Source organism: Calonectris borealis, chromosome 6 (assembly GCF_964195595.1).
Source record: "Calonectris borealis chromosome 6, bCalBor7.hap1.2, whole genome shotgun sequence".
NCBI classification, from domain to species: Eukaryota; Metazoa; Chordata; class Aves; order Procellariiformes; family Procellariidae; genus Calonectris; species Calonectris borealis.
In genome coordinates, this window is record NC_134317.1 from 997,501 (window position 1) to 1,021,462 (window position 23,962).

A 23,962-nucleotide genomic window follows, 5' to 3' on the forward strand; every position below is an offset into this window, starting at 1 on the left:
CACAGATCAGATAAAATTCATAATCTTTGTAATTATACTCTGGAGGTATCGGTCCTGTTTATTTCTGTGGGGGACATGCGGAGGGGAGCTATTCTGGCTGCACGTACACAACCCCTGTATTCAGCACAGCAACATCACAGTTGCGGAATATCCCTATTACAAGTGTAAATTAAAACCTATAAAATAATATGGAGATTATAAAAATTGCGTTAAAACTGATAACAGCTTTACTGATTTACTGACAATGAAAATATATAGCATTTTTTCTGTCAGAACATTTATCAACACATGGCAACCCTGGACTAACTTGACATGTAAAATGATCAAAATGGATTATGAAATCTCTTCCATTCATTTCTATTGATTTTAGTTACGATAAAATTCATCAGTGTGCAAAGGAACACTTGCGACTGGCATTTCCCCCCCCCCAAAATCCAGGCCAATTGGCTGGCTGTAATTTTAGTACGAGATGGCAGTGCAGAATACCTTACCCTGCGTGTCATCGGCGAACGCACACAGCTCCTACGTCCCGAGAATGCTAAGTGCTGTATTAACTCCTAATTTTCACTTTTAAACCATGAAGTGCTAAATTCTGAGCTAAAATGGGAAAACATGGACAAAATTATGCTATGTTTACTAAGAAGCATTATCTTTTTTCCTTTAAAAATAAACTTTTTCAAGGCTAATCAAAGTTATTTTTGTAACTGCCATAACAAACTGCCAGTGAAGGGACCATTTTTAATCAGTTTTATTGATTCATGCTTTCAGTTCCTACTCAGTTAAAAACAAGGCACATTAAATACATCCTCTTATTGCTCTATAAATGCATGCGGCTCATTCTGTATATCAAAAGTAATAAATAATGGCAGTAAAACACCAAGACAGTTATAAAAATGACAACCCAGCCTCAAACACATATTTAACAGTTCAGTCTAGAACAGTAACCTAACAAAATACGTAAGTGCCACATGTAAAACATGCAGTGTGTATATATGTGTGTACATATATACATATTTATACACACACATATAAACATACTGCATGTATACACATGCCCTCCCCCCCAGGCGTGCAGTTTATTTAAAACACAAAATACCCCCCCATCCAGAAATCCAACTCTCACCTCAAAAAAAAAAAAAAAAAAATCACATTACTCTTTCCACCTAGGAACAGAACAATGCAAGACAGTGACATTTTACAACTCTTTCTACAGTACATTCACATGAGGGGTGGAGGGGGGGGAAACAACAAAGCTGACATTCCTGAAAACAACTGTGAGGTGATAAATAAATACTTCTAGATTTTTTTCCATGTATAGATTTAGCTGTTCTAAGTAACACATGCAATCTTCTCTTGTTACACAAGGTAGTCATACAAGATCTTGCTGTGCCATACAAAAGAGCAGAGAAGCATGACAGTAAAGTGCCTAAGATGCAAAGCAAATTCGTATCGGAGGACACATGTATAGCCAAGAAAATCCCAAAGTATGTAATCTCTGTATGCAGTATTACTAAAACAAGAGAACAAAGAGTATACTTTGGGTACAAAGCAGAAAATCCTGGCTTTACAGGTAAACTTGTAGTATTAATTCTTAACAGTGCTATTTATAGAGGAGTAGAGGAGAATTTTTCTTTAAACCATAAAAGAGATGTTAAATATTGTCAACATTTTTCTTTATGTGGCCTGGAAAAGGTCTCATTACTTTTACTTCCTCCCCCCCGCCCCTTAAATTACTGTTAATAGTAAAATCCTAAACCCCTTCCCTCCTTACCTTGCTCAGTGAACCAAAATAACCTGTGTATTGTACATTCATTTCCCTCCAATTCTGCAGTATATGTAAAATCTGTTACTGTGTTCTTATTTGAAAAGGGTTTTGGAAATACAAAGCTGTGTCAAACATTACATACTTTACCTGAATATACTGGAACATATTTCAAAAAAGAAAAGTTTACAGGAAACAAACCCCTTTGTTTATAAAAAAAATTCTTACATTGTCAAATGTGTTAACTCCTCATTCACATAAACTGTGCCTCACTAGCACAGGACTCGAAGCAAAAAAGCCATAACCCCTTAAGAATATCTGCATTTTGGTACAAGGCAGCATCAAAAAAAAAATTTAACATGCAAAAACCATCTGAAAGGCATTTTACCGGAGACTGTCTCCTTCCCTCCAGATTTTACCAATTGTTTGGACTGACAAAAATATAACCATTTGCTGAATTTTAAGTGAGGCTTGCCTTTTTTTTTTTGTATCTACTATTTTTAAACACCTGATTTTTTTTTTTTTAAAAGGACTCTGCCTCTCCAGCCAAACACGTGTGTACTACTTATGCTACATACTAACACTCCTCAGCATCCCCATTTTTTGTATGTAATCATTTCCCCTTTTAAAATATCAAAGTAATCTTTGCTGTTCGTTCCTGTACTGTTATTTTCCATTAGTGAAAGTGGTAACATCAGTTAAAATATATCAGATTTTACACAAGTAGAAATTCTGACACCTTGGAACTGAGGCTTGTTTGGAGTTGTAAATTGGTATTTATACTCAAAGAATATAACAGAATGACAAATTCGTCAATAAACCATTCTTATGTTTTTCCCTTCCTTGTCCTACATTAGGCAGAAATCTTCCATCTGATCTTGAACCTAGTCGATCTAACAACAGAAAGGCAAATAGCCAGATACAACATTGTTGAAAACAGCTCAAGTGAGTGGTCCTAATTTTTTTTTTTCATTAATCTGCTCAAAAATAGCCCTTTCTCTTTTAAAGAAAAGTTAGTGGAATGCAAAACAAATTTCCGTGTTTCACTTTGTGTTTGAGCATTTTTAAAAAAACAATTAAGACTTATGCTATCAAAAACTGCCACATTCGCATATCATCAGTGTTTGTCCAAAACTGGAAACAGTATGAAGCACTTTACAGCATAAACCACCACCTGCTAGACAATGCTATTTATTAAAGGAAACTTATTTTTATTAATATGGGAGAAAGGAAAGCTGTCCCCTAGCTTTTAACTAAATTATCAGCTTGGGTGATTAATCAAGATGTCTTGTAGTTTTCCAGCTACATACTGCTGATATTTTTGTGTGGCCAAGTATTGGTACCACTGAAATAACAGAGCACTCGAAAGAGCAAAACCAACCACCTATGGAAGGCTCGTGACCGTTCTTCACTGTAATCACTACCTCAGAAGTGTCAGTTTTGTTCCTTTTGTGATACTACCTCCAACCCAGAACACCAGCTTTCCCTCTCTTGCTCTTCGTTGAAGAGGACAGATGAGCAGCTTTTAAATACTAATTGCATATTTGCAAAACTCAATGCAATGCATTTAAAGTCAGGATTCACTTTCTGAGCATCGTTTTCTTTAAAGGTAAAGGTGATATAAAAGTTTATGAACAAGGCAGTATGTGCACGTGCTTGTGTGTGCTCCCAAATCTTTCTAGACTGTATTTCTGAAGTCTCGTTAATAAACTCCTATGTCTAAAGAATACCCAATCCAAAAGGCCACATACTGGAGTATTAAGAGCTGTACAGAAAACCATTAATAATGAAAACAAATGCACCAATGTATTTTTGTAAGAGCTACACCGATAGACAGATACCAGTCCTCTTGGACAAGCAAGGACAATCAGAAGCTCTGGAATGTTTTTCAGCAGAGAGACACAGCTATGCGTCTCCGCTAGCTATGGCTGTGAGCAGACGTTGTTTGAACTCACAGTCCACCACCGCTCCGGTCCACCGGAATCACCACCCTCCGATGCAGATTCTCCTCGGCAGTCTTCATGAGCACAGCCAGCCGGCTTCCAGAGACGTGGCCCTTCTGAATAGCGCTCATGAGCTTAAGACACAAAGGGAGAGCATCCTGTTAACTCATTTGCAGGACAAAGACAAAGGTAGACGGTACAGCCCCTCACGGAAGCGCCTCAGCAAGCAGCCAGAGGGACAGCGGGGTAACTGCAACCGATACCATCCCTGAGCAGACACACAAGCCCTCCACCGGAACGGCTTTCGGGGCACAGGACACCAGCAGAGTCATGCAGCTCGGGGCTATTAACTCCTCTGCACAAGAGGCGTACGGACACCGCTGGCTGTCCTGTCCCGCGGCCACCAACGGTGGACACTGACACAGTTCCAGTCTAAACAATGGCAGAGTTAATTATTTTGTCCAAGAGCCATTAGCAAGCGTTAATGAATACACAGAACTGATTTTTCCTTATATAAAGCAAAACTGCTCTATGGTTTCAAAGATTCACCTCAAAGCTCATTTCTATTTTCCAGAAATATCAATGAAACTTTTGGCCAGGCGTGGGTAGCAGGAAGAGCAGAAGTACCAAATACGATCCACTTGGAAGTAACAGTGCAGGCAACCATCAACACCAGGGTTTTCTCAGTGACATTTAAGAATGTAGGATAACCCATCTATTTCACAGGCCTTTTTTTTTTTTATTTTTTAAAATATCTGAAACATGTAACTAATAGAAGAACACCATTCCTGATCTACCACTGACCCTAGACCATACCCTTTTTCATTCATATGCTCTTCTTTGTAGAGATAGTGTACTTGACTTCCACAATTCTTTCAAATCCAAATTCCTTTATAGACTTTTAAAACTAATTTGCCTTTAAGTCCTTGAAACTGGATTCAGCTCTATCTTAACGAACACACACTAGTGCTAAGATTTTAGTTAATTCTCTTTTATCCCATGGATAAAGCGAGCATTAGACTTGAAATTACATGCAGTCAGCGTGTAAGACTACTATGGAAAGCAATCGGCACTTACAAAATGCAATTTCTTACTCCCATTGAGTGCTAAGAATCCTTCAGATTTCTTCCCATCTATAGGAAAATCTATTAATTATACCTGCAGCTGGACCTATGCAAATGTGGTATCAACCCTGTCAAAGCAGGAATGAGTACCCGGGAGGGGAAAGGGACAGAAGGGAACCCCGTGCTTTCCAGCTGAGGCTGGAAAAACCTCCCTGCATTTTGAAGGCATTTTGATTACCCTGTGCCGCCTGGAGGCAAGGCAGATGACGGAGTTGGGAAGGAGAGGACCAGCAGCAGTAAGAGCAGTAGCTACAGCCAGCAAGGGAAGTCCACCATCGCTTGGGCTTGGCGTTCTGCCTCGCCCCCCTCCCCACTTCCAGAGCGATCCCTGCACACAGACAGGGAGGCCCTAAGAGGAGAGGCATTGCCCTCACACCCACTCACCCTGCTTGACGATACACTCCACTACTGGTCTTGTGTCTGTCTGGTCTGACTATACTGCACGCTTTTTGGGGAAGCCACCACAAAAAAGACGGCTGATCCTCTGGCACCACCATGAAAACAAGAGTTTCTGGTACATGGGTCTGTCAGGACCCCAAAGGAAATCTGCTGTTGGGGAAAAAAGCTGCCTCCTTATTTAACATGAGGGGTTTTTTGCCTTTACATACCAAAACTAGGCACTAGGCTTCTGTGTGCAAGTATTCAGAAGAACAGCCACTGCCGTAAGACAGCTCCGCGTGCACCTAAACACTGTCAGAGCTCTGCCTCTCTGCCACAGTGGAACAACCTGGTCGTATCAAACGCTGATCAATGCAGTCCGCTTTCTCCTTATGAAACACCTGTAAGCATCAGCGTCTGCCGGGACCAGTTCTCACAAGACCATTATTTGAGTTACATTGGCAATCTGCAGTCAGCCAAATGAAAGCACTTGGCACTGCTCTGCTCCCCACCTGGAGAGCTACGCAGCCACCCTGGTACAACGTGTTCCTATATTCTAATACAAAAGTTCACAAATATTTGCACATGGCTTTCCACAAGCATTCTGTGGTAAAATGCAATTACTTGAAAGTTTTCAGAAAGCAAACACAAAAGTATTGGGAACTGACTTAACAGATCCATTAAAAAAATTAAACAAACATTTAATGTATTTTGTTCCTGCCATGGCAACCTCCTGTTAATTTTATTACCACACTTCCTACTTAGCACTCGGCTACGCAGCAGCTCCCCGTGTGCTGCTCTCTGCCTCCACAGGAAGGAGGTGCATAGGCACAAGTGATCATTACTGCAGTGCCAATCACTAGCGTTAAATATTTAGATTGCATTGTGAAATCTATAGGAGAAGCCAGTAGCCACAGAGTTACACAGATTTACAAAAGTAACTGTGAAGCTGGTCCAAAACAGTGACTTGCCTTTTATATTTTACAGATATTATGACTTAGGGCAGGCAACCCCTCCTGAGACTATTCAGCACAGTAAAGCAAAAACCCCAGAAAGCCACGGGGGAAAAAAAAAAAAAAAAAAATCTACAGAAGACATAATTACTAGTTGTTTCAACTTCTTAACCACAATGTATCCAAACTAACCAAATTATAGTTTAACACAACCCTAACAGTAAATGGTGGGTGTCCCCCCCCAATTAAAAGTTTTCATGTGCAAAGGGATGTAAGAGGGAGACCCTTTTCAACAGCCAGAAAAACAGCTGCGGTTTTCTCTTATATTTGAATACATAAGCATAAACTCCCAAAGCCATTGTTTCTTCTCCCCCCTCCCCGGTTTGTTTGTTTGGTTTTTTCCCCCTTCCCCCAAGTGCATTTCAGTTATCCAGCTAAATTGCTACATTTTAGGCAAATAAATAGTCCTTTTTTCTAATGCTGGACACAACCTGTGAAAATTTTCTGCATTTAGATTCAACAATGCTGCTCTTATCTACAGCTCATCTCGAGAGAGACAATTACCATTTCCTTTGCCTTGATCTTGTTTGTTTAACTTGACACAGTGAAGAAAGGGCTGACATTGACCAAAATCCCCAGCATTAATTTATCTCATGTTCGGCATTCATCATTGCCACCATGCAGGAAAGACATGGCAGTCATTTGAAATACCACACCAAGAAAGACTCTACAAAAACAAAGCTGGCTGGCAAACTGCATATGCAAGAGGAGCTGGGCAAACAAACGTTTCAGTAGCACCCTTAATTTCATTTTAAAGCCCTGCAAAAAGCAGATGTATGGGTTGTCAATGTAATGTCTTTCATACAAACTGAGATAACGTTAGCCAATGCAGGAGTTAAAATGGGATTATATGGACTGGATGTGCTTTAACCACAAGCTCATTCTTTAAAATATTCAAAATAGTTTAGAAACTACTAATCACTTAACAGACCCAAATGAATGTCAGTGTGCACAACCGTGCCACATACCTTCCAATGGAAAATTGTATCATCATTTTGAATATATTTAAATGGCATTTCTGTATTAAAAAAGCCAAATTCAGGTCTGTACTGTGGTATACTTTGTAAATTGGACCTGTTCTTTGGGTCTCATTGGTTCTGCACATGAAAAAAAATCCTTGAATTTCAAAGTTGCTTGAGGATGGCTCTGTGCATCGCTTATCATGTGATCTGGCAAATAGCATCGACACTACAGCGTTTACCCAAGTAACACTCACCTAGTCTCCAACCCAGCCCTTCAGCAAAGAGTGGAAAAAAATTAAATACCTATGCTTTTATCATTAAAGTTACAGCTTCTCTTGTAACAAAGAAACACCTACCTGCAAAAACTCATTGAGCTCAACCTGTCCATTTTTGTTCAGATCCACTTCATTTAGAATATCATGAAGTGTATTTTCAGCAATTTGCACACTGATGCTCTAGACAAAAAAAAAGCACAGAAGTATGTCAACTGGATCGTTCAGCACTATTTATGGCACACTCTGAAATTTAGATAAGATGCTTAAAAAGGAAACTAAAAGAACACATGGAAACGTTACCTCCAAGACACGCTGCACATCCAGTATAGTAATAAACCCTTTTTTGTCCTTGTCAAACATGTGGAATCGCTTCTTGTACCTGCAAGATAAGGATTATCAGTGGGAAAAACTGCACTCAAAAGAATGACAGGTATTAATTCCTAGCAGCATAGGGGAACTTTTTTACTTTACTTACCTTTCAATATCTGAAGGCACTAGACTGATTTCAGAGCTGTCTGTTAATTGATCTGATTTTACTTTGTAGCCCATTTCATAATAGAGAAATTTTTTAGCAGCTTCAAGTTCTTCCTACAACAAAAAAAGAAAAACTGTATCTGAGGAATAGCAAGTTCTTACACAATTATTTTAATGTAGCATTTATTAGCTTCTTCCAGTTAACTACAATTTATCTAAGGTCCAAAAATTAAACAGATGGTAGCTGAAAAGTATTTAAAAGGTAAGTTAAGCTTAGACAATTTTTAGTCTTGAAAAGAGATATCAAGTCTAGTAAAGACTTCCACTTACTGTGTAAACACTTTTAGGACCATACCACGCCTTCAGTCGCACATGGTGTATCTACCTATTTCATGAAGAATGGCACTCGCAGGTCAGGCCTGCAAAATGCCATTTAACTCACAGCTGATACCTTACTGCAATGTTTCACCTAACTGTCTAAAATCAGCAAAATAAAATCAGGAGGCTCAACACCAGGCAAGTTCTTTATGTTTTAAACTAGTTTTCTTGATGGTAGTAAAATTAGATAGAGCTTAGATAGAAGCTTTACTAGCTTCTCTAGCTAAGCTAGTGAAGTGACAAGCACCGCAAGTAAAGTGAGATGAGTCCCACACTGTGTGTCTGAGCACAGACCCACTGGGGGCAAAGGAAGCTAACAATGACCTTAATTTATTTAGGCCAGAGAATGGTGCAAACTCAGTATCATCACTTTTCAAAAGACACAGCAGACAAAGTTTACACGATCCTCCTTTTCTGAGGCAGCTCTGTTGAAGTGTCAGTAAACTATTTGAACAGGAATAGGATAGCAATGCCAAGTCTGCTTTCATTTTTAAAGCTGGGGAACAACAGGATACAGATCTTTACTTTCCCCTCCACCCCCTGGCCAATACCAACTCATTTCACAGCTATTTTGAGAAAGTCTTTATAATTAAATATGCCAAGTGAATCATTCTCTCAGGAAGAAAGCATCACTTGAAGTTTTCTATTCAACTAATTTAGATTGTTAACATGGAAACTACTTAAGGAAAACAAAACAGTTTCAGATGAAAAAGTCTCTTTGTACCTTTTTTTTCTGCTCACTCCAGTTAAGTTCCTTCCCCATTATATCTACGATTCTTGGCAGGGCTTCCTCTGCAGCCTGCACATTGAGGAAGGCCAAGCGAGTACGTCGGGAAATCATATCCACTGCCGTGCGGGCATACTCTTTAACACCATAGACAACCTAGAACAATAAGCCAAGGGGAAAAAATGCAGATGAGAAAGTTGACAGGCATAGTCAGAAACTATGTTTAGCGTCACGAACCGCAGTGCTGGTCTGGCTATACAAAATGAACTTTCTGTAACTAGTTCCCACCCAACCAAGAGAAGGGTTTGAAAAGCTTCCTTTTCCTTGGAACATTTTATAAAACACATCTGGATCAAACATGCCTATTTTTTATTTCATACATCCACTATATAATTATAAATATTTAATTTTTAAGAGAGATATATAGTAATATATTTATAAACATATAAACATAAAAATAAAGCATGCTCTGGGGAAGGGGAAAAACAAGAACAGAAAAAAATCTGGACCTCACACAAAGGAAAGGTCTTATGGAGATGTTTTACAGAGCAAGACCGACCTGCTCTAGAACCTGCTTATCCCAAGAAGAGAACCAATGAACATTATGTAGTTTTTCCGCATACCTCAGCTTCAATGTAAGGAAATTCAGATACCAGACGTTTTCCAACAATAGGCCATCTCTTTCCTGTAACTTGGGCTATTTTGGCCACCTCAAAAGCCTTGTCACCGTACGTCGAAGCTAGATGCTGAGCCACCTATGGAGTTGAAAACAAATTCAGTGTGCTTTTGAAAGCACATCAAATATACACACGTTTTTCTTGTCAATTCTCTTATCACCAATAACAAATAGGCTGAAGAGGGCATTAGATTTGGATTGTGTGGGAGGAAACTACTTGCGTTGTGAATGGGTTAGACCAGCACTGACACCTCTGCGTATGTATCAATGTAACTGCAACTAATGATGCTCCAGTCTTCTGCGACACTGTGATCACATCTGAGGTATAGATTTTGTTGGGCTCAAAGGAAGACAGACCCTAGCATGTCATAACATTTTAAAGCAGGAAACAGTCAAGATTAGGAGGAAAAGGGAAGAAAATAAGAACAATTACTAGAATTTATTTTTGTTAAAACTATCTTTGCCCTGGCCAGATAATAAGCTTTTATCAGGCTCAAACAGACCTTTGTACAAGTTATGCTGGTACTAGATTTAATGGGAAAACAAAACCCTCCAACACAGAAACAGAGCATCAACAGAAAGCATGACTCACCTCACTTTCAAGTCCATAGTCTTGGACCAACCTAATGTAGAGAGTGGGACTCCAGTCCTCAGCCCCCTGTAGCTGCAGTCCAATGGTCTTACTGGAACCTGCCTTCAGATCGTGCGCCTGAATAGCTGCATCAATGGTGTCCTGCGCCATGGCACGGTAGGTTGTCCACTTCCCACCTGTAACCACACATGTACTTCTTTATTTGGGGAATATGAAGTTGATATGTACTATCTATATTTTATATATCACATTATTCTTACTAGACCTGCTCCAACAAGCCAGTCACACTACCATTGACAGATCATTATCTAATTATAGGAATGTGAAGGATTATCCTGTAACAGAAAAGAGTTTTTAATAAAATACACTGGGGAAGCCCAACAAAGCCATACTTGAAGAGAGTTTCCAGTACCTGCTATCGTGACAAGACCACTATCGCTAATGGTAACGACATGATTCCGGGATATCGACTGCGTGTCTTTGGAGTTGGGGTCTGTGACCAGAGGACGAATGCCACTCCACGCTGCCAACACGTCTCCTCTTCTCACTGTCCGGAACCAAAGATCAGCCAAAGTCAGCCAGGAACTGATGGGTATTTAACTCATATCCTTCCCGTGGTCTTTGTGGCATTGCCTCCGAATAGATACTCGCTCTGAAACAAGGACTGCACCACACCATGCTTGTAAGTTGAGCAACTCAAAAAGCTGGAGAAGATTCTCCAAAGCAATGGAATAAGCTGGGCTACAGAATTAAAAACAGCACTCCCCTGATCAGTATCAGTAATATTCTCTAGCCCAAAACAAAGTCAGAGACAGAGAGGTCCATTTTTCACACTGGTTAGAAATCCAACGGAACAGAGATACCCTGGGAACTGATCAACCAAGAGAGATTCAACTGTCAAACTCGTCAATCAGCTCAAAAAAAACCCCAAACCCAAAAAACCAACCCTACTAAACCCAAACACATACCCCCAGCACCAAGTCTTCTCCTTGTTTGCTTCTGCTGACAGGACAGTCCTTACAGTACATTTGAGAAACCAAAATAAAGTTTGTTCTACATGAGCGTAATGTTTGCTTTTAGGACTTTAAAGCTTTTTCTCTAGCTTGTAGGTTATTTTTCCAAGTTTTCCTCTTGAGAAGTCATCTTTATCCACAGCCTTTATCGGAAGTGCAGTTACACATATGCACAAGGAGAAAATTTATTGGCAAGGTTATCGTCAGCTGTAGCACATCGCCAAAGCTTGTACCCACGCCACATTTACTATTGCACAGCAACCCAAAAGGGCCCGGCTGACTTGTCAAAAATCACCCAACAGAAGTCCACGTCTCGTACACAACTGCCTCTTCCAGCCCTGCCTTCTCTTCCTCCTCCTCATCACTGCTTCGGACACGTGTCCCACTCCACAATGGCCATTTACAGTTTCCCCCCCCGTGCTACTGCTCTGCTTCCTGTCCAGTTACAAGCATAACCCTGAAGCCAACCCTGACTTCTTGGTAAACTTGGAGGAAGAAAACCTGAAGGCATCAAGTAGTCACAAAAGCCCTTAACATTTGTAGGAAAATACCCTAGCCTCCAAAAGTCACTTTTTTTAATATATAAAACATGGGACCAACAGAGAATTTAATTAAATTAGTTTTGTTGCTTATTAAATTTGCAATAGAAAAATTGACCGATTTGCTTTATGCTGATGTCTTTGGAACATTTTTTTTTAATACAACTTTCAAATAAATGATAATTGAAAATCAGTAACGGGGTGTAAAAAATATCCCCAAAGAACACAAAATAGATTTCAGAAATCAATGGTGCTCTGCCAGCATGTTTAACCTGCCAAACTGAAGTGTTAATCACAGAAATAAGATACCATATTACGTTTATAAACTAATGAAACTAGAAAAAGCAGCATGCGTGACACTATAATTAAACAGTTGGAACACATCCAAGCCTGTGTAAGTTGATAACCCTGGCACTGTCTCTGGCAGCAAAAAGGCAGGTCTGCAGTGAGTTGATATGGCCAGCACAGTTGTTAATTCAATAACAAGCAATCTATAAACACTGCTAATTGCATATGTGAAAAACAGCGTGCACCTAGGTAGGTTTCATTCAAAAGAATTAAACACTTCATAATGTACTTCTGTAAAATACCTTGCGAAATCTCTGTCTTATTCAGAGTCTTAACTCTACCAGCTACCTGTCTGGCCTACCACTCTTATTTATATTGACTTCTGCTCAAGAAACTTAAAGGTACATTTCCTGAAGACTTTTTCTGAACTTTATATAATACAGAGCCATCAATCATCCACTTCAGGGAACAAGTAATCTAGCATTTCCATTCTCCGGACAGCAAGTTTTCCTAAATCTAAGGATGTTGCAGTGTCCCTGACCGAGTGCTTTTCAGATTTATTTTAATGCTGCTACTACAACAGAAATACAGAAGTACAAATACTTTCACAGAATAATTTTTAAAAAAACTCGCTATGAAGGAAAGAAGCCTCTCTCCTTTAAACCAACACTGAATCAAAGCAGGCCAGCATCTTACAACAAATGTGTTCTCAGCTCAGCTACTGAAGGGAACAACTGTCACCAAGTAATTTTTATAAATTCCCCTTTTTGCCTGTTACACTTTCCTCTCCCACTGAAAACTGACACTATTAGATATTTACCATATTGAGAAAAGTAAATTAAGAATTTAGAAAAGTGCCTAGAAAAATGGAAATAAAATCAAAGACACAGGAAAAGTCAGAACAACTCTTCCTTCAAGAAAAGCAGGTGAGTTATTTGATGTATTTGCGTTGATGTACAACTGAACTATCCCAGTTCTGCAAAACCTTGCATCTGCCACCCAAAGAGACCGGAATGACTTGGCTTGCAGCTGGACAGTTAGTGCCAATTAGATGAAAGGTATGTGAAATCTGAACATGCAGATGTCAACCAATTTCCATTTAAATAGTCCAAGTAGTGCAGGTATATCTGGAAAAGCATAATTTTTTAGCTCCGATACATAGATCGCAATGACACTTATGTCCCACTAGTTTTAGAAACACCCAGATGCACAAGAACCATAGTTATCAGAGTCACAGAAGAACTTTAGACAGACAGCATTTACTCAAACTGAAATGCCACAGACGTATCAGTACCTTCCTAGGGAAAACCAGAGCTGACAAAGGTTTACCTTCAACATCAGCACTAAGGTAGTTGCGCACTTCATTCAAAATGAAGTTTATATCTTCTTCTGTTGGTATCGGATGGGAAGTAACATCAGTCGGGCTGTCTGTGGTCCCTGCAATAGTCATCTTCTCCCACGGCAGGAAGAAAATCACTCTACCATCGCTGGTGGCTGGGTCAAGCAGACCCATATTACCAGGGCTGAAATAAAGAAGGGACATGGTTCAAAACAGGTCAGGCATCACCAGTGATTCTGTTCTGGCACATCTTGTACCCCAGATAAAGCGTTAGAACATTACCTTTGTTCTTAGGTCAAATGATCAAAAAAAAAAAAAAGATCAGAGATTTCAACATGTGGCCATGACCTGACTTTAAAAGGTAGTCCCAGAAGTTTTGAGAAATAAGGCCCTTGAATGTGATGCGCAGATATTACTAGAATTTGCTTTCCTAAGTGAGTTAGCAGACCACAAACTCAAATCGAGCAATCAGGCCTTTGGCATCTCACATATCCCTTCACTCTTGAAAATCTTGCCCATTGGAATTTCAGATACAAACATTTGGAGTTTTAAAACAGGAATTACTTGAAACTCACGATGGAATGAACAGCTGCTTTTAAACAAAAAATGGACAATAATTTATATTATGCCATAAAGGAAAAGGAAGGCTGAAACAGAATGCACATTAAAATGGAAGAAATAAGAACAGAACCCTAGTTCCATTTTGATGCGTCTAAGAATAATATTTAATATTTAATTTTTCTTGTTATATAAACCCAAGTTATCAATTATCCGCACCCTACACAGAGAGCAAAAGTAAAGAGACACAAAATCTCAATGACTTTTACAACCTGCACTCACAGGAGGGGGTGAGGGTTAGTAGCAGAAAAAATCCAAGAGAACAGCAACATTGAAATCATAAATATTATGAGTACATTTAAACAGTAAACATCCAGTGATACTGCAGCCTGAGTTTGCTGACCACCTGCCACTTGAACAGGAACAAACGCCCACAAACTCCCAAAGGATTCGGACCAAGAAGTATATTCCGAATGCTCCCAGCTCTCACTACAGCATTCCTGAACGGGGAGCCGTATTTTGAGGAAAAAAAGGCAAAAGCTATCACCTCCATAACGACTAACAGACACTAATTGGATACTAGTATTCAGAGATCTTTTATTTATTTATGCCAGTCCTACAAACAGAGCGATTCAGTAAAATGAAGAAAAACAGTAGTTCTTCGTACAGGAAATTTTAACTTATGTATAAATATTTCCTCATATAACGTGGAAAAAAAAAATACCCACAGTACAAAACCAGTTATCACTTATTAAATAGCTCTGCTTATATTTCAGAAAATAAAAGGCTTCTATAAACACTTCAAAGTAAACAGCTTTTATATAGGAAAACATTTAAGCTGCCCCTTTTTTTCATTCATTTTTATTTAAAGGAAAGATGCTGACTTTCGTTTCAGGTGCTGGAAGTCCTTGTAAAAACATCTGCAGTCAGTTTAGCAGTCTCCAGGTTTTCCACCTATTCCTGATAACGGAAGGAGGATATAGGAAGTATATGGAAGGAGGATAGGAGGTATATATTCAGGCAGTAATAAGGACCACCAGAGGGGAATAATTCAATGGACTGAAATAACTACTAACACAATAAGTTGAAGGTAGACAAAGACCTGCTTGGATATGAATTACCTATTTAAGAGAGCTGCAAGCTGAATCACTGAATATTTCATTTTTAGGAAGTCTAAACTGATTACTGAAGGTAAGTTTTCAATATCTGGAAAGGCTAGAAGAGAAGCTGAAAATTTCATATAGAGCATGTATATTAGAACATTTTTTTAGATGATATTTATAGACAGCTTAAGCATACAGTTGGAGAATTACAATTTAATAGGGGAAGTCAACACAGATTTGTGAAAGGTAAATCACGTCAGACAAATGATTACTTTTTAAAATGAAAAAGCTATTGATTTAGAGACAGGGGAAACTAGAGATTTAATATACAGTATCAGAATATTCAGAAAACTTTAGACATTTTCTCAAAAGTATGAATTTTTTTTAAAAAATGTGATTTTGTAAAAACTGTTAAAAATAAGGAAGAGAAACAAGTAAAGACTTAAAACTAAGTTTCACCACAACACCTATGGACTGAAGTGTTTTCAATTAGATTACACAGCAAATGATGAGAAAGGATGAAACAGTTTTCCATATGGAATTAATTTACTGAATTAATGACTACCAGCTATCCTGGGAAGCTTTCTCTCAATCTCCTATTGCTATGTTTGTTCCATCTTATATAAATAACTGAAAAGCCATCAAAATAAATTTAAAATAAGGTGTTTCCCATCAAAAACAAGCGTCCTAACACCCAAATATTGGCTGTTCTGGGACTCCAGTGGCATTTGACCAGACCACCACAAATGCAGTTAAAGAGCAAATAGGTGACTTTCCACAGAGTGGAATTAAGGTTTAACAGACAAGTTTACCTGGAATCTGGAATGCAAGGCAGATAGGAAAATTCAAGAAAGACAGAAGACTTCTGAAGTTTGTCGGGAGGGAGGGGGAAAAAAGTATTGTGTTCATAGACACATTTCAGGCAAGAAGCCTATCTGAACAAAGGTAGCCCAAATCCTCTCTCATTTTAGCAGCTAATATACTCAAACAATAGGGAGTGAGAGAGACTTACTGCAGCTACTAGAATAGATATGTGTACACTAAAAATAGAATTAATGAGAGGAGGAATATTGGGACTATTAATGAAGAACATAAATAAGTAAGAAACCCATGGGAAATGAATGCATTAGGTTAACATTAGTTTTACAAAATCTTAACTATGTTTATATCTAAAAACCTCTACAAATTTTCATTTGTGTGAGTCTGGGCCAAAATTCTATAAAACATTTACCACAAGGCAAGTGGACGCAGTGAAGTGACAATCTTTGTTTGTTGAGGATTATTCCTTAGCACCAGGAGAAGACCTGACACAGTTAAGATTAAATACCACGAGTATTTTCCATTTAGTTCCTTGGTTTAAGCTATCCCACTTCAAGAAAATTCAGTACCGTTTTATCTAATCAGCTGCACTGTGGAGGCAGTATGTGGGTAGATACTATTTTACAAGAAAAGTAATGCCCACATGCTGACATACACAGGAGAACAAGGAGAACAAGAATTCTCTACATTTCCAATTAAAATTATTACGTTATTACACAATAAATAAATTAGAGCCCTCATGCATATCAAGCCATCTTCTACTTTGAATTTACAAAGTGATTCGAAGTTTTAAAACTTTACATGTTTTTGCTGTAGGGCCATAAAGTCAATCACACATGTGCTTCTCATAGTATATGAGGAAACTAGGATTACAACCCATTTCTCCACATTGCTAGTGCTTTAAAGCAGCTATCAGGTCATTTTCCCATTTTTCATGTGGAAAGACACCAAAAAGAGAACAGAATGCAAGAGTGATTTTACACTAGGCCAAAAATGCCTCAATTTTACAGTCTATGGTCATGTCCTATTGGGATAGCTTCGGCAAAAACGTGTTGTGCACTGGAAGTCTAAATTTATATTCACAGAGGAGTGCAACGATGATATGGAAGGCATTATTATAAGTGCACTGTATCAACAGAATTGGGATAAGTCTATAAATGTGAATTTCCATTAGGATGCTAATGACTTCAGAAACCAAAGGTAATATTTGAGCTTCAACTGACAAGGCTTACTTGGTAGAAGGGGATTTGGTTTTGCAGCAGCAAATAAGGAAAGAAGCAGGAGTCTGCAGAGAGCACGCTCGCAGAGTGCCACGGGAACCTCTTCTGTAACAAGGTCAGCAGAGGGAGGCAAGTCCGACCCACTGAAACAACCACGGGTGGGTGGGCTTGCGTCCACAGCAGCGTCAGAATTTCATCGTGTTATTTTGAACTACTTACTATATTGCCTGCATGCTGCATTCGTATTTACTATGAGTAGAGTCGTAAGGTGGCAGAGCACAGCGGCAGAGGAGTACAGCGGCAGAGTGTTATTGCATAGAGAGCTTGATATTTAATAGGATGAAAGTTTTCCTCTCTGGAAGGTTTTACATGCTGCTTGTTTTCTTAAGAGGTGAACAAGCAGTCGGTACACTCAACTCAAATTCATTATTAAAAAAGGTACCTTTCACAAGTCTGTTGTAGATGCTCTGCCTAAACGCCCTTCTGCTTCAGCAGGAGTTCTGCGTTGGTGAGTTTTAACTAAGAACTACAAGACTTCAGTCTTTTCTGAATATATGAAATAGTTATTCTCACAGGCACAGTGCCAGAATCCTCTTTAAAAAAAAACCAAAAAATAAAAATCAAATCGTGCTTTCAAAACTACCGTGAAACCTACAAACGCGTCTCCGCAAGCTTATTTATTACAGACACCAGCAGATATTGTTACAAATGGTTTAGACTTTGAATATTGTTACCTGTAATAACCAGGCATCACAATATGCACGCCTGCACTCGGCTGACAGATGTTTGGTACTTCCTGATCATCCATTTTGCGCACAGAGTCTGTGAAAGGTCCCGTAGCATTGATAACACATTTGGCTTTGACATCAAATTCCTGCCCTGTGAAAGAAAACAGTATCAATCACATACACCATTTGTTTTCCTGCTCACTGACACTCTCTATTAGTAATCTATCTATGAACTTAACCTACTGTAAAGTGTATCGTGCTTCTCTGAACAGAACAGCCGGAATGGTTTTTAAAAATTAACAAAGTTTTCACGTAACACCAGATTTGAAAGAAAATGTTTTACAGTGGAATTCCATCTTATCTGTACAGGCAGAAGAAGGTAGACTGGGTAGAAGTAGTTCAGCTGAAATCTGCTCTCAAACAAGAGAGATTTCAGTCTCAACCCGTAGACTGGGTACATGGGATTATTACTGTACAGCACGTAGCATTTCGCAATATCATCTTTGCTCGACAGAAGGGTTTGGATGTAAAGCTTAGTCTACCCTGCCAAAACACTAGTATTTGAGTGAAAAATCTGACAGAAGTTAAAGATGATTGACATTAGCGGTATGCCGCTGCACTCTGGGAAGATGGCTCCGTCATCGGTTCACTGATATTTACAAACAGCAGCGTTCCCTGCTCCTCCCTCGTTTCGTTATTTCTGCATTTCTTTAATGAAGAGTACGCGCCCCTCAAGTGCTGCGCTTTCTGTTCAACTGCGGCGCGGTAAAGCCCGCTGCAGGAAGCCGTCGCCTCCACCCACCCAGCAGGGTGCTGCAGACGGAAGGGCGCGCGGTGCCGCGCCGCTCGCCGGCGGGCGCGGGCGGGCAGGGGGCTGCCTCTGGCCCCGCGCCTCCCCGCGCCGCCGGGCAGGCACACACCTGTTAGGACGTCCCTGCAGCGCACCCCGCACACGCGCTCCTTCCCGCTGGCCGGGTCTGTCGTCTTGAGCAAGCGCAGCACTTCAGCGTAATTGGCCGTGGCAGCGCCGTACCTGGCAGCAGTGAGGGCGATGGCGAGGTTCATCCGTGCATCGTTGTGCTGTCCTGCAGCGGGGACGGGACCGGAGGAAGGACACCAGTCACCTCCAGCCACGGACTTGTGGTATGGAAGTGTGTCAGAACCGATCTGTCACATCTGTCCCTGTCACATTGAATAGGCGTGATGGCTGCTCGCGTCTAACGAGAATTATTTAAAGATACATCCCCTCTGCTGCGCCGGAGCATCCGACTGCTGCATCGGCAGCAGCACGGGCCTCGCAGCATCTGGGGCTACACAACACGCCACAGCCTTTGCAGACTATGGAACTGAGAATTAGTGCTCCTTCACCTCCAATCTAGGGGAGGACAAATCACTTTTCTTTACCTTTCCCTGTGCAATCATGCTGTAATTCTGTAACTGTATCTAAGTATTCGTTTGACAGTCCAACCAGTATTAATCAACAATTCCTATTAGCAAATGTACCACACCGCATTCAGCATCCAAGAAACAACCTTTCAGAGACTGTGCCAAATTATCAGCTTTCTGTAACTGTTTTTTCTTGTATATGCATTTTAACTTCCCAACATACAACATAAAAGCATCAAAAAAAGAGAAATAAGTAGACAAGAATTAATGAAGGATTCTTAACATATATCATTAAAGATTTATTACTGAAATTCCCTCGTTAAAGAAAACCAAGAGAGAGGCGGAGGGACCATGAGGGGAAGATGATTAATTACTTTGAAATACTGGCTTCACCTGAGACTTTTCCTATTTATTATTGCCACTGAAGTTAAAGTCCTGGATGCTGGCTAGAAAGAATTACTATACATTGAAGGGGCCAGGCTCTGTGTGTCCTGAATCATTAATTTACGAGAGGGCTAAACTTCCTGAGGTACGGTTCACTTCCCCACGTGTTTGGACCACTTCTATCAAAGATAATACTGATAAAGTGATAAATTTGTAATAGATACTGTAGTTGATTTATGTTGCCAGCATTCCCAACGTTTAGTATAAATGGTTTATGTAAAGTTTGGTCCTTCTGATTCTGCCTGTGCAATCTCGAACCACTGCGCAAATAATCTGTTCCTAGCTAAAAGGGCAAAGTTATAAAGATGGGATCAATGGCCTCGAAGGTGCCACCTCCCCTCCCCAAACTTCTCATTCTAACACAGCTGAGACGATACAGTGCAATCAGTCTTCAACTACAAGAAAAAAAAGTTATGCGAAGCGTATAGAAACAGTAACATGATAAAGCACCGATGAAGAAACAAACAGTAACTCCAATTCAACTAAGCAAACAATGCCCAGAATAAACTGCAGAAAAGAACAGCAAAACAACTGAGCAAGATGTCAAGAAAAGTTGGGGATGCTCCATCACACAGGATGCATAAGACTAAACAACCATCTGTCAGAAGTGGCAGGCAAATCATTAAATAAATGCATCAACATTTATGCTGCAGTAGTGTCAGGGAATGGATAAAATGACCTTATTAAGTTTACCTCAAACCTTAACATTTTAACGCAGGGTTGAGAGAATGTACATCTTGTATATAGAGGGAGCACTAGACAGAAAAAAGACAAAGAACAGCGACAAGCTGCATTACAGTAGCTGCTTCTACATAAAGCAGAAGGACCCCAGGGCCAAGAGGGTTTCCTTAGTTACTTTTTGATCCTCCATCCATTTGTTCTTGCCATCAGTGCATAAGGTGGTACCCGATACAAACTGGTTTTCTCTGGCTGACACAGGGTGTGGATTCATCACACAAAAGCAGCACAATTTACAGTGTTAGCCAATATTAGCTTTGGTCTATGGGAAGACTGACTGTTTAAATTTTGCAAGCTTGCCTCTTCCCAGTTTTGTGACTTATTTGCCCAGACCAAAAGCAATCCAGAGAAGCCAAACTGGCAGAATAAATAATGTGGAAACAGGTATAATTTCTAAAAAGAACAAACATCTAAGTAACAATTGTTTATTAAGCCCCAAAACCAAGAGCTGCTCAGCATTTTGTTGAAACTCCTAATGCTCATAATGTCCGAGTGAGCTAAGGATATGCTCAGTGCATTCCAGGATTTGGACCACTGTGTTCAAGATAACATTTTCATGCTTTCTCTGAAACTCTCATCCGTTTTCCCCTCATCATTATTCTGATGTGTGAAACCCCTTGCTATTACTCAATTCTCAGCTGTCCAAAAGTGCCTCTGTAATGTATTTGCAGGAAGAGGACTGGGAAATAACCAGTTCCTGATTAACTACACATCTAGAAAAACCCACTGGCTTCAGATTGATGTGATCTACAGTGTGGAGTCCTAGAGTATTTCGTAGTATAAACAGCAGAGATCTGTAGAGGTCTAGATTTGAAAGAAATGAAGAGTGACTTACCAGCTCAGAAATTTATCATCGTGGAGAATAATACTGCAACAGTTTGGTAGACATCGAGTCACAGTACAATAGTTTTTATACTCGGGAACAGCTTTTTTCTCTTCTCTAAAGCCCTCCAACTCACATGTGCACACTCTCCCCCAGACAATTACATTAAAATCCTGCACTTTATATGCAATTATCTTTTTTACTTGATGTCTGAAGAAGTGGTTGCTGTTCCTCCATGCACACCCCCCCTTATAAAGGTACCATAGCTAGATCAGTTTTTACTACAGCAGCATTCACAGTTGACAAAGCATATTTTCTGTTGATTAAAGTAAAACTAGCTATTTCCACGTGTGCTAGTTCAGAATTAGGAATGTTTATCTCAAAGAGATTGGTATGTGTCCTGGTACTTAGATGATCCTTACCACTCTAGAGAGAAGTGGAAGGATGAAGCAAAGCAAAGATTCTGCATCTCAACCTTTTCAACTTTCCAGTTAAACGCCATCTCCAGGTAAGATTCAGAGATCCTCCAAACCCAAGATAAAAGTGCCTCCAAGCTTAACTTCCTCCAGAACAGACATGTAAAGCTTTCTTGACACAAGCTTTCTTGACTACTACCATCTTCAGAAGATGCCCAGGAAACCCAAGGCATAGTTGTGTGATAAATGGCAAGGTAACCAAAAGCTTCTATGGGAGGTCCTGGATTACCTACTTAAGATAGCTCTGCATCCACTGTCCTTCACAGCAGCCCCTGGTGCTCCAAAGCAAAACAAAGTAAACCGTTACTCCCCCTTGCTACTAGAGGTAGCCACCCTCTACGATACCATAGGTTTTTTTCCCAAATGTTGTAAGCCAAAAAGTTATTTTATAACAACAGAATGGCTAAGCCCAATTAATTTGGCATCTTTTTCCATAAAGGAGTAAGCTCCTGAAGGTCTCATAACTAACCTGTAGGCAATACAGTGAAGTTATAATTATGACATTCACCAACAACAGATGTTCACAAACACCCTGCCCTGGAGAGGTCACTGCTGCTTCCGTCCTGTTGCTCGAGAGCTAGTTTTGAGAACACTTGTTTATTGTACATATATCAGTTGTCAGCTGGAAGCATCTCAACAGTGGTGCAAAAGGCAGCCATACCTCAGCATCTTTGGAAGAAGCGTCCAAGAGCCAACTGATGGAACATGCCGAATTTTCTTTGCAACTCCTCCTGTGATACCTCTTGAAAAGAAGAGGATGTTTATATCCTTTAAATTATTTCTAGCAAGAAAACCTGAAAGAATCATCCATCTCATTATCCACTGTTGTCATCTACTTGTAATATAGTGACAACGGAGTGAAACTTTAATTTTTGTTAAGGGTAGTCAACCTAGCTTTTAACAAAACACTGGCCTAAGTGCTTTCATTAAGTTAACACAGAATCCTCTTAAAAACCTCCTTATTCTTAGAAGGCATACTGCTGAAGACATTTAGTGCGTGAAGACATTTTGTTTAAGTGTGTCCTACATCATGTTAAGATCAACAGTGATGCCATTTAGTTTATAATTTCTTTTTTCATGTAATTTAGGAAAATGCTATTTTCATTCCTTGGTAGCAAATGTTGTATGTCTTCAAAGACGAACAGACAATGCTTCCGTTGGCACTAAAAGAATCCTCCCACAGAGTGCACATAGTGTACATTCAATTTTATTTTTATCAATGCTGAACCGCAGCCAGTAGTGGTAACAAAGCCCACAGACTGTAGAAATTTGTTTGTGACGGATTCAGTAGAGTTGTGTGAAAACCACGCTGTTAATAAGGCACTCTGGTAGATCTAGTATATTCTGTCCTGTGTCACACTCTGACACCTATTACTTTTATACCAATTCCTGCTTGTTCCTCTGCAACTCTATTCAGTTGAAGATAAACAGCACACAGTAGCCAGTGACTGCATTTTCTTTTAAGAAGCTGGAAGCTCTTTTAATCCTAAGAGGTAACTTTTGTTCATGTTAACCTTTTAATGCTAAGAGCTAACACTTTGTTATTGAGTATACCTGCTGCATGACAATTAGTCATGTAAGAATGCATGCAAGCATTGCAGCAATCGCCCCAAATACACTTTGGCTCATGCTGCAACAGCATAGCTGTAATATGTGGTTTTGCAAACTTCTTGCTTTAAAGAACAGGTTGGTCCCTGCGACAGACATGAGAGCCTTCTCACCTTTTCTCAATTTACAGTCTTTTCTGATTAGGCATATCTAGTTATTGCTGTGGAGGTCAAGTTTAATGGAGAGCTGGAAATTAGCCATGCAAGAAGCTATATGACAGTCTTAATGAACTTTCCAAGACAGCAAATCTTTCCATAGAACCACCTACCAGGCTTCTTTTGAAAGGAAAGATACATGAAAAGAAATATTTGCATGAGAGAACTAGGCCCACAGTATGGTCACAATTTTACATCCCTACATAATGCAGCCATACAAATAAGTAGGGTTTTTTCGTTTTCTTTTAAAAAGCTGAGGGGATAAAGGTAAACTAAATACTTGCAAATGAATCTCTTGCTTGTATGTTACTCCTTTACTGATACCAGTGAGCTCCAGTTACTTAACTAGAATAGTTAACTGCAACTCACGAGGCAATCCCTTGTATTTGGAACATATCCAAAAACCTATCACCCAGCATCA

The 23,962-nt window shown here is 39.7% G+C and overlaps 1 protein-coding gene across 4 annotated transcripts in view; it reads right to left on the reverse strand.

The window, feature by feature from the left end:
- Positions 1-724: 724 nt before the first annotated feature.
- The window catches only part of GPD2 (glycerol-3-phosphate dehydrogenase 2), a 61,968-nt gene continuing 38,730 nt past the window's right edge, over positions 725-23,962 (reverse strand). For all 4 annotated transcript variants that reach the window (XM_075152620.1, XM_075152619.1, XM_075152621.1 and 1 more), the window contains exons 7-17: positions 18,832-18,996; positions 17,918-18,062; positions 13,474-13,667; positions 10,717-10,851; positions 10,305-10,480; positions 9,660-9,791; positions 9,034-9,192; positions 7,933-8,045; positions 7,758-7,836; positions 7,539-7,637; positions 725-3,839 (exon numbers count right to left, since the gene is read on the reverse strand). In XM_075152620.1, the coding sequence (XP_075008721.1) occupies positions 3,714-3,839; positions 7,539-7,637; positions 7,758-7,836; positions 7,933-8,045; positions 9,034-9,192; positions 9,660-9,791; positions 10,305-10,480; positions 10,717-10,851; positions 13,474-13,667; positions 17,918-18,062; positions 18,832-18,996 (1,523 nt within the window). In that variant the 3' untranslated portion in view covers positions 725-3,713. The remainder of the gene's footprint in view (positions 3,840-7,538; positions 7,638-7,757; positions 7,837-7,932; positions 8,046-9,033; positions 9,193-9,659; positions 9,792-10,304; positions 10,481-10,716; positions 10,852-13,473; positions 13,668-17,917; positions 18,063-18,831; positions 18,997-23,962) is intronic.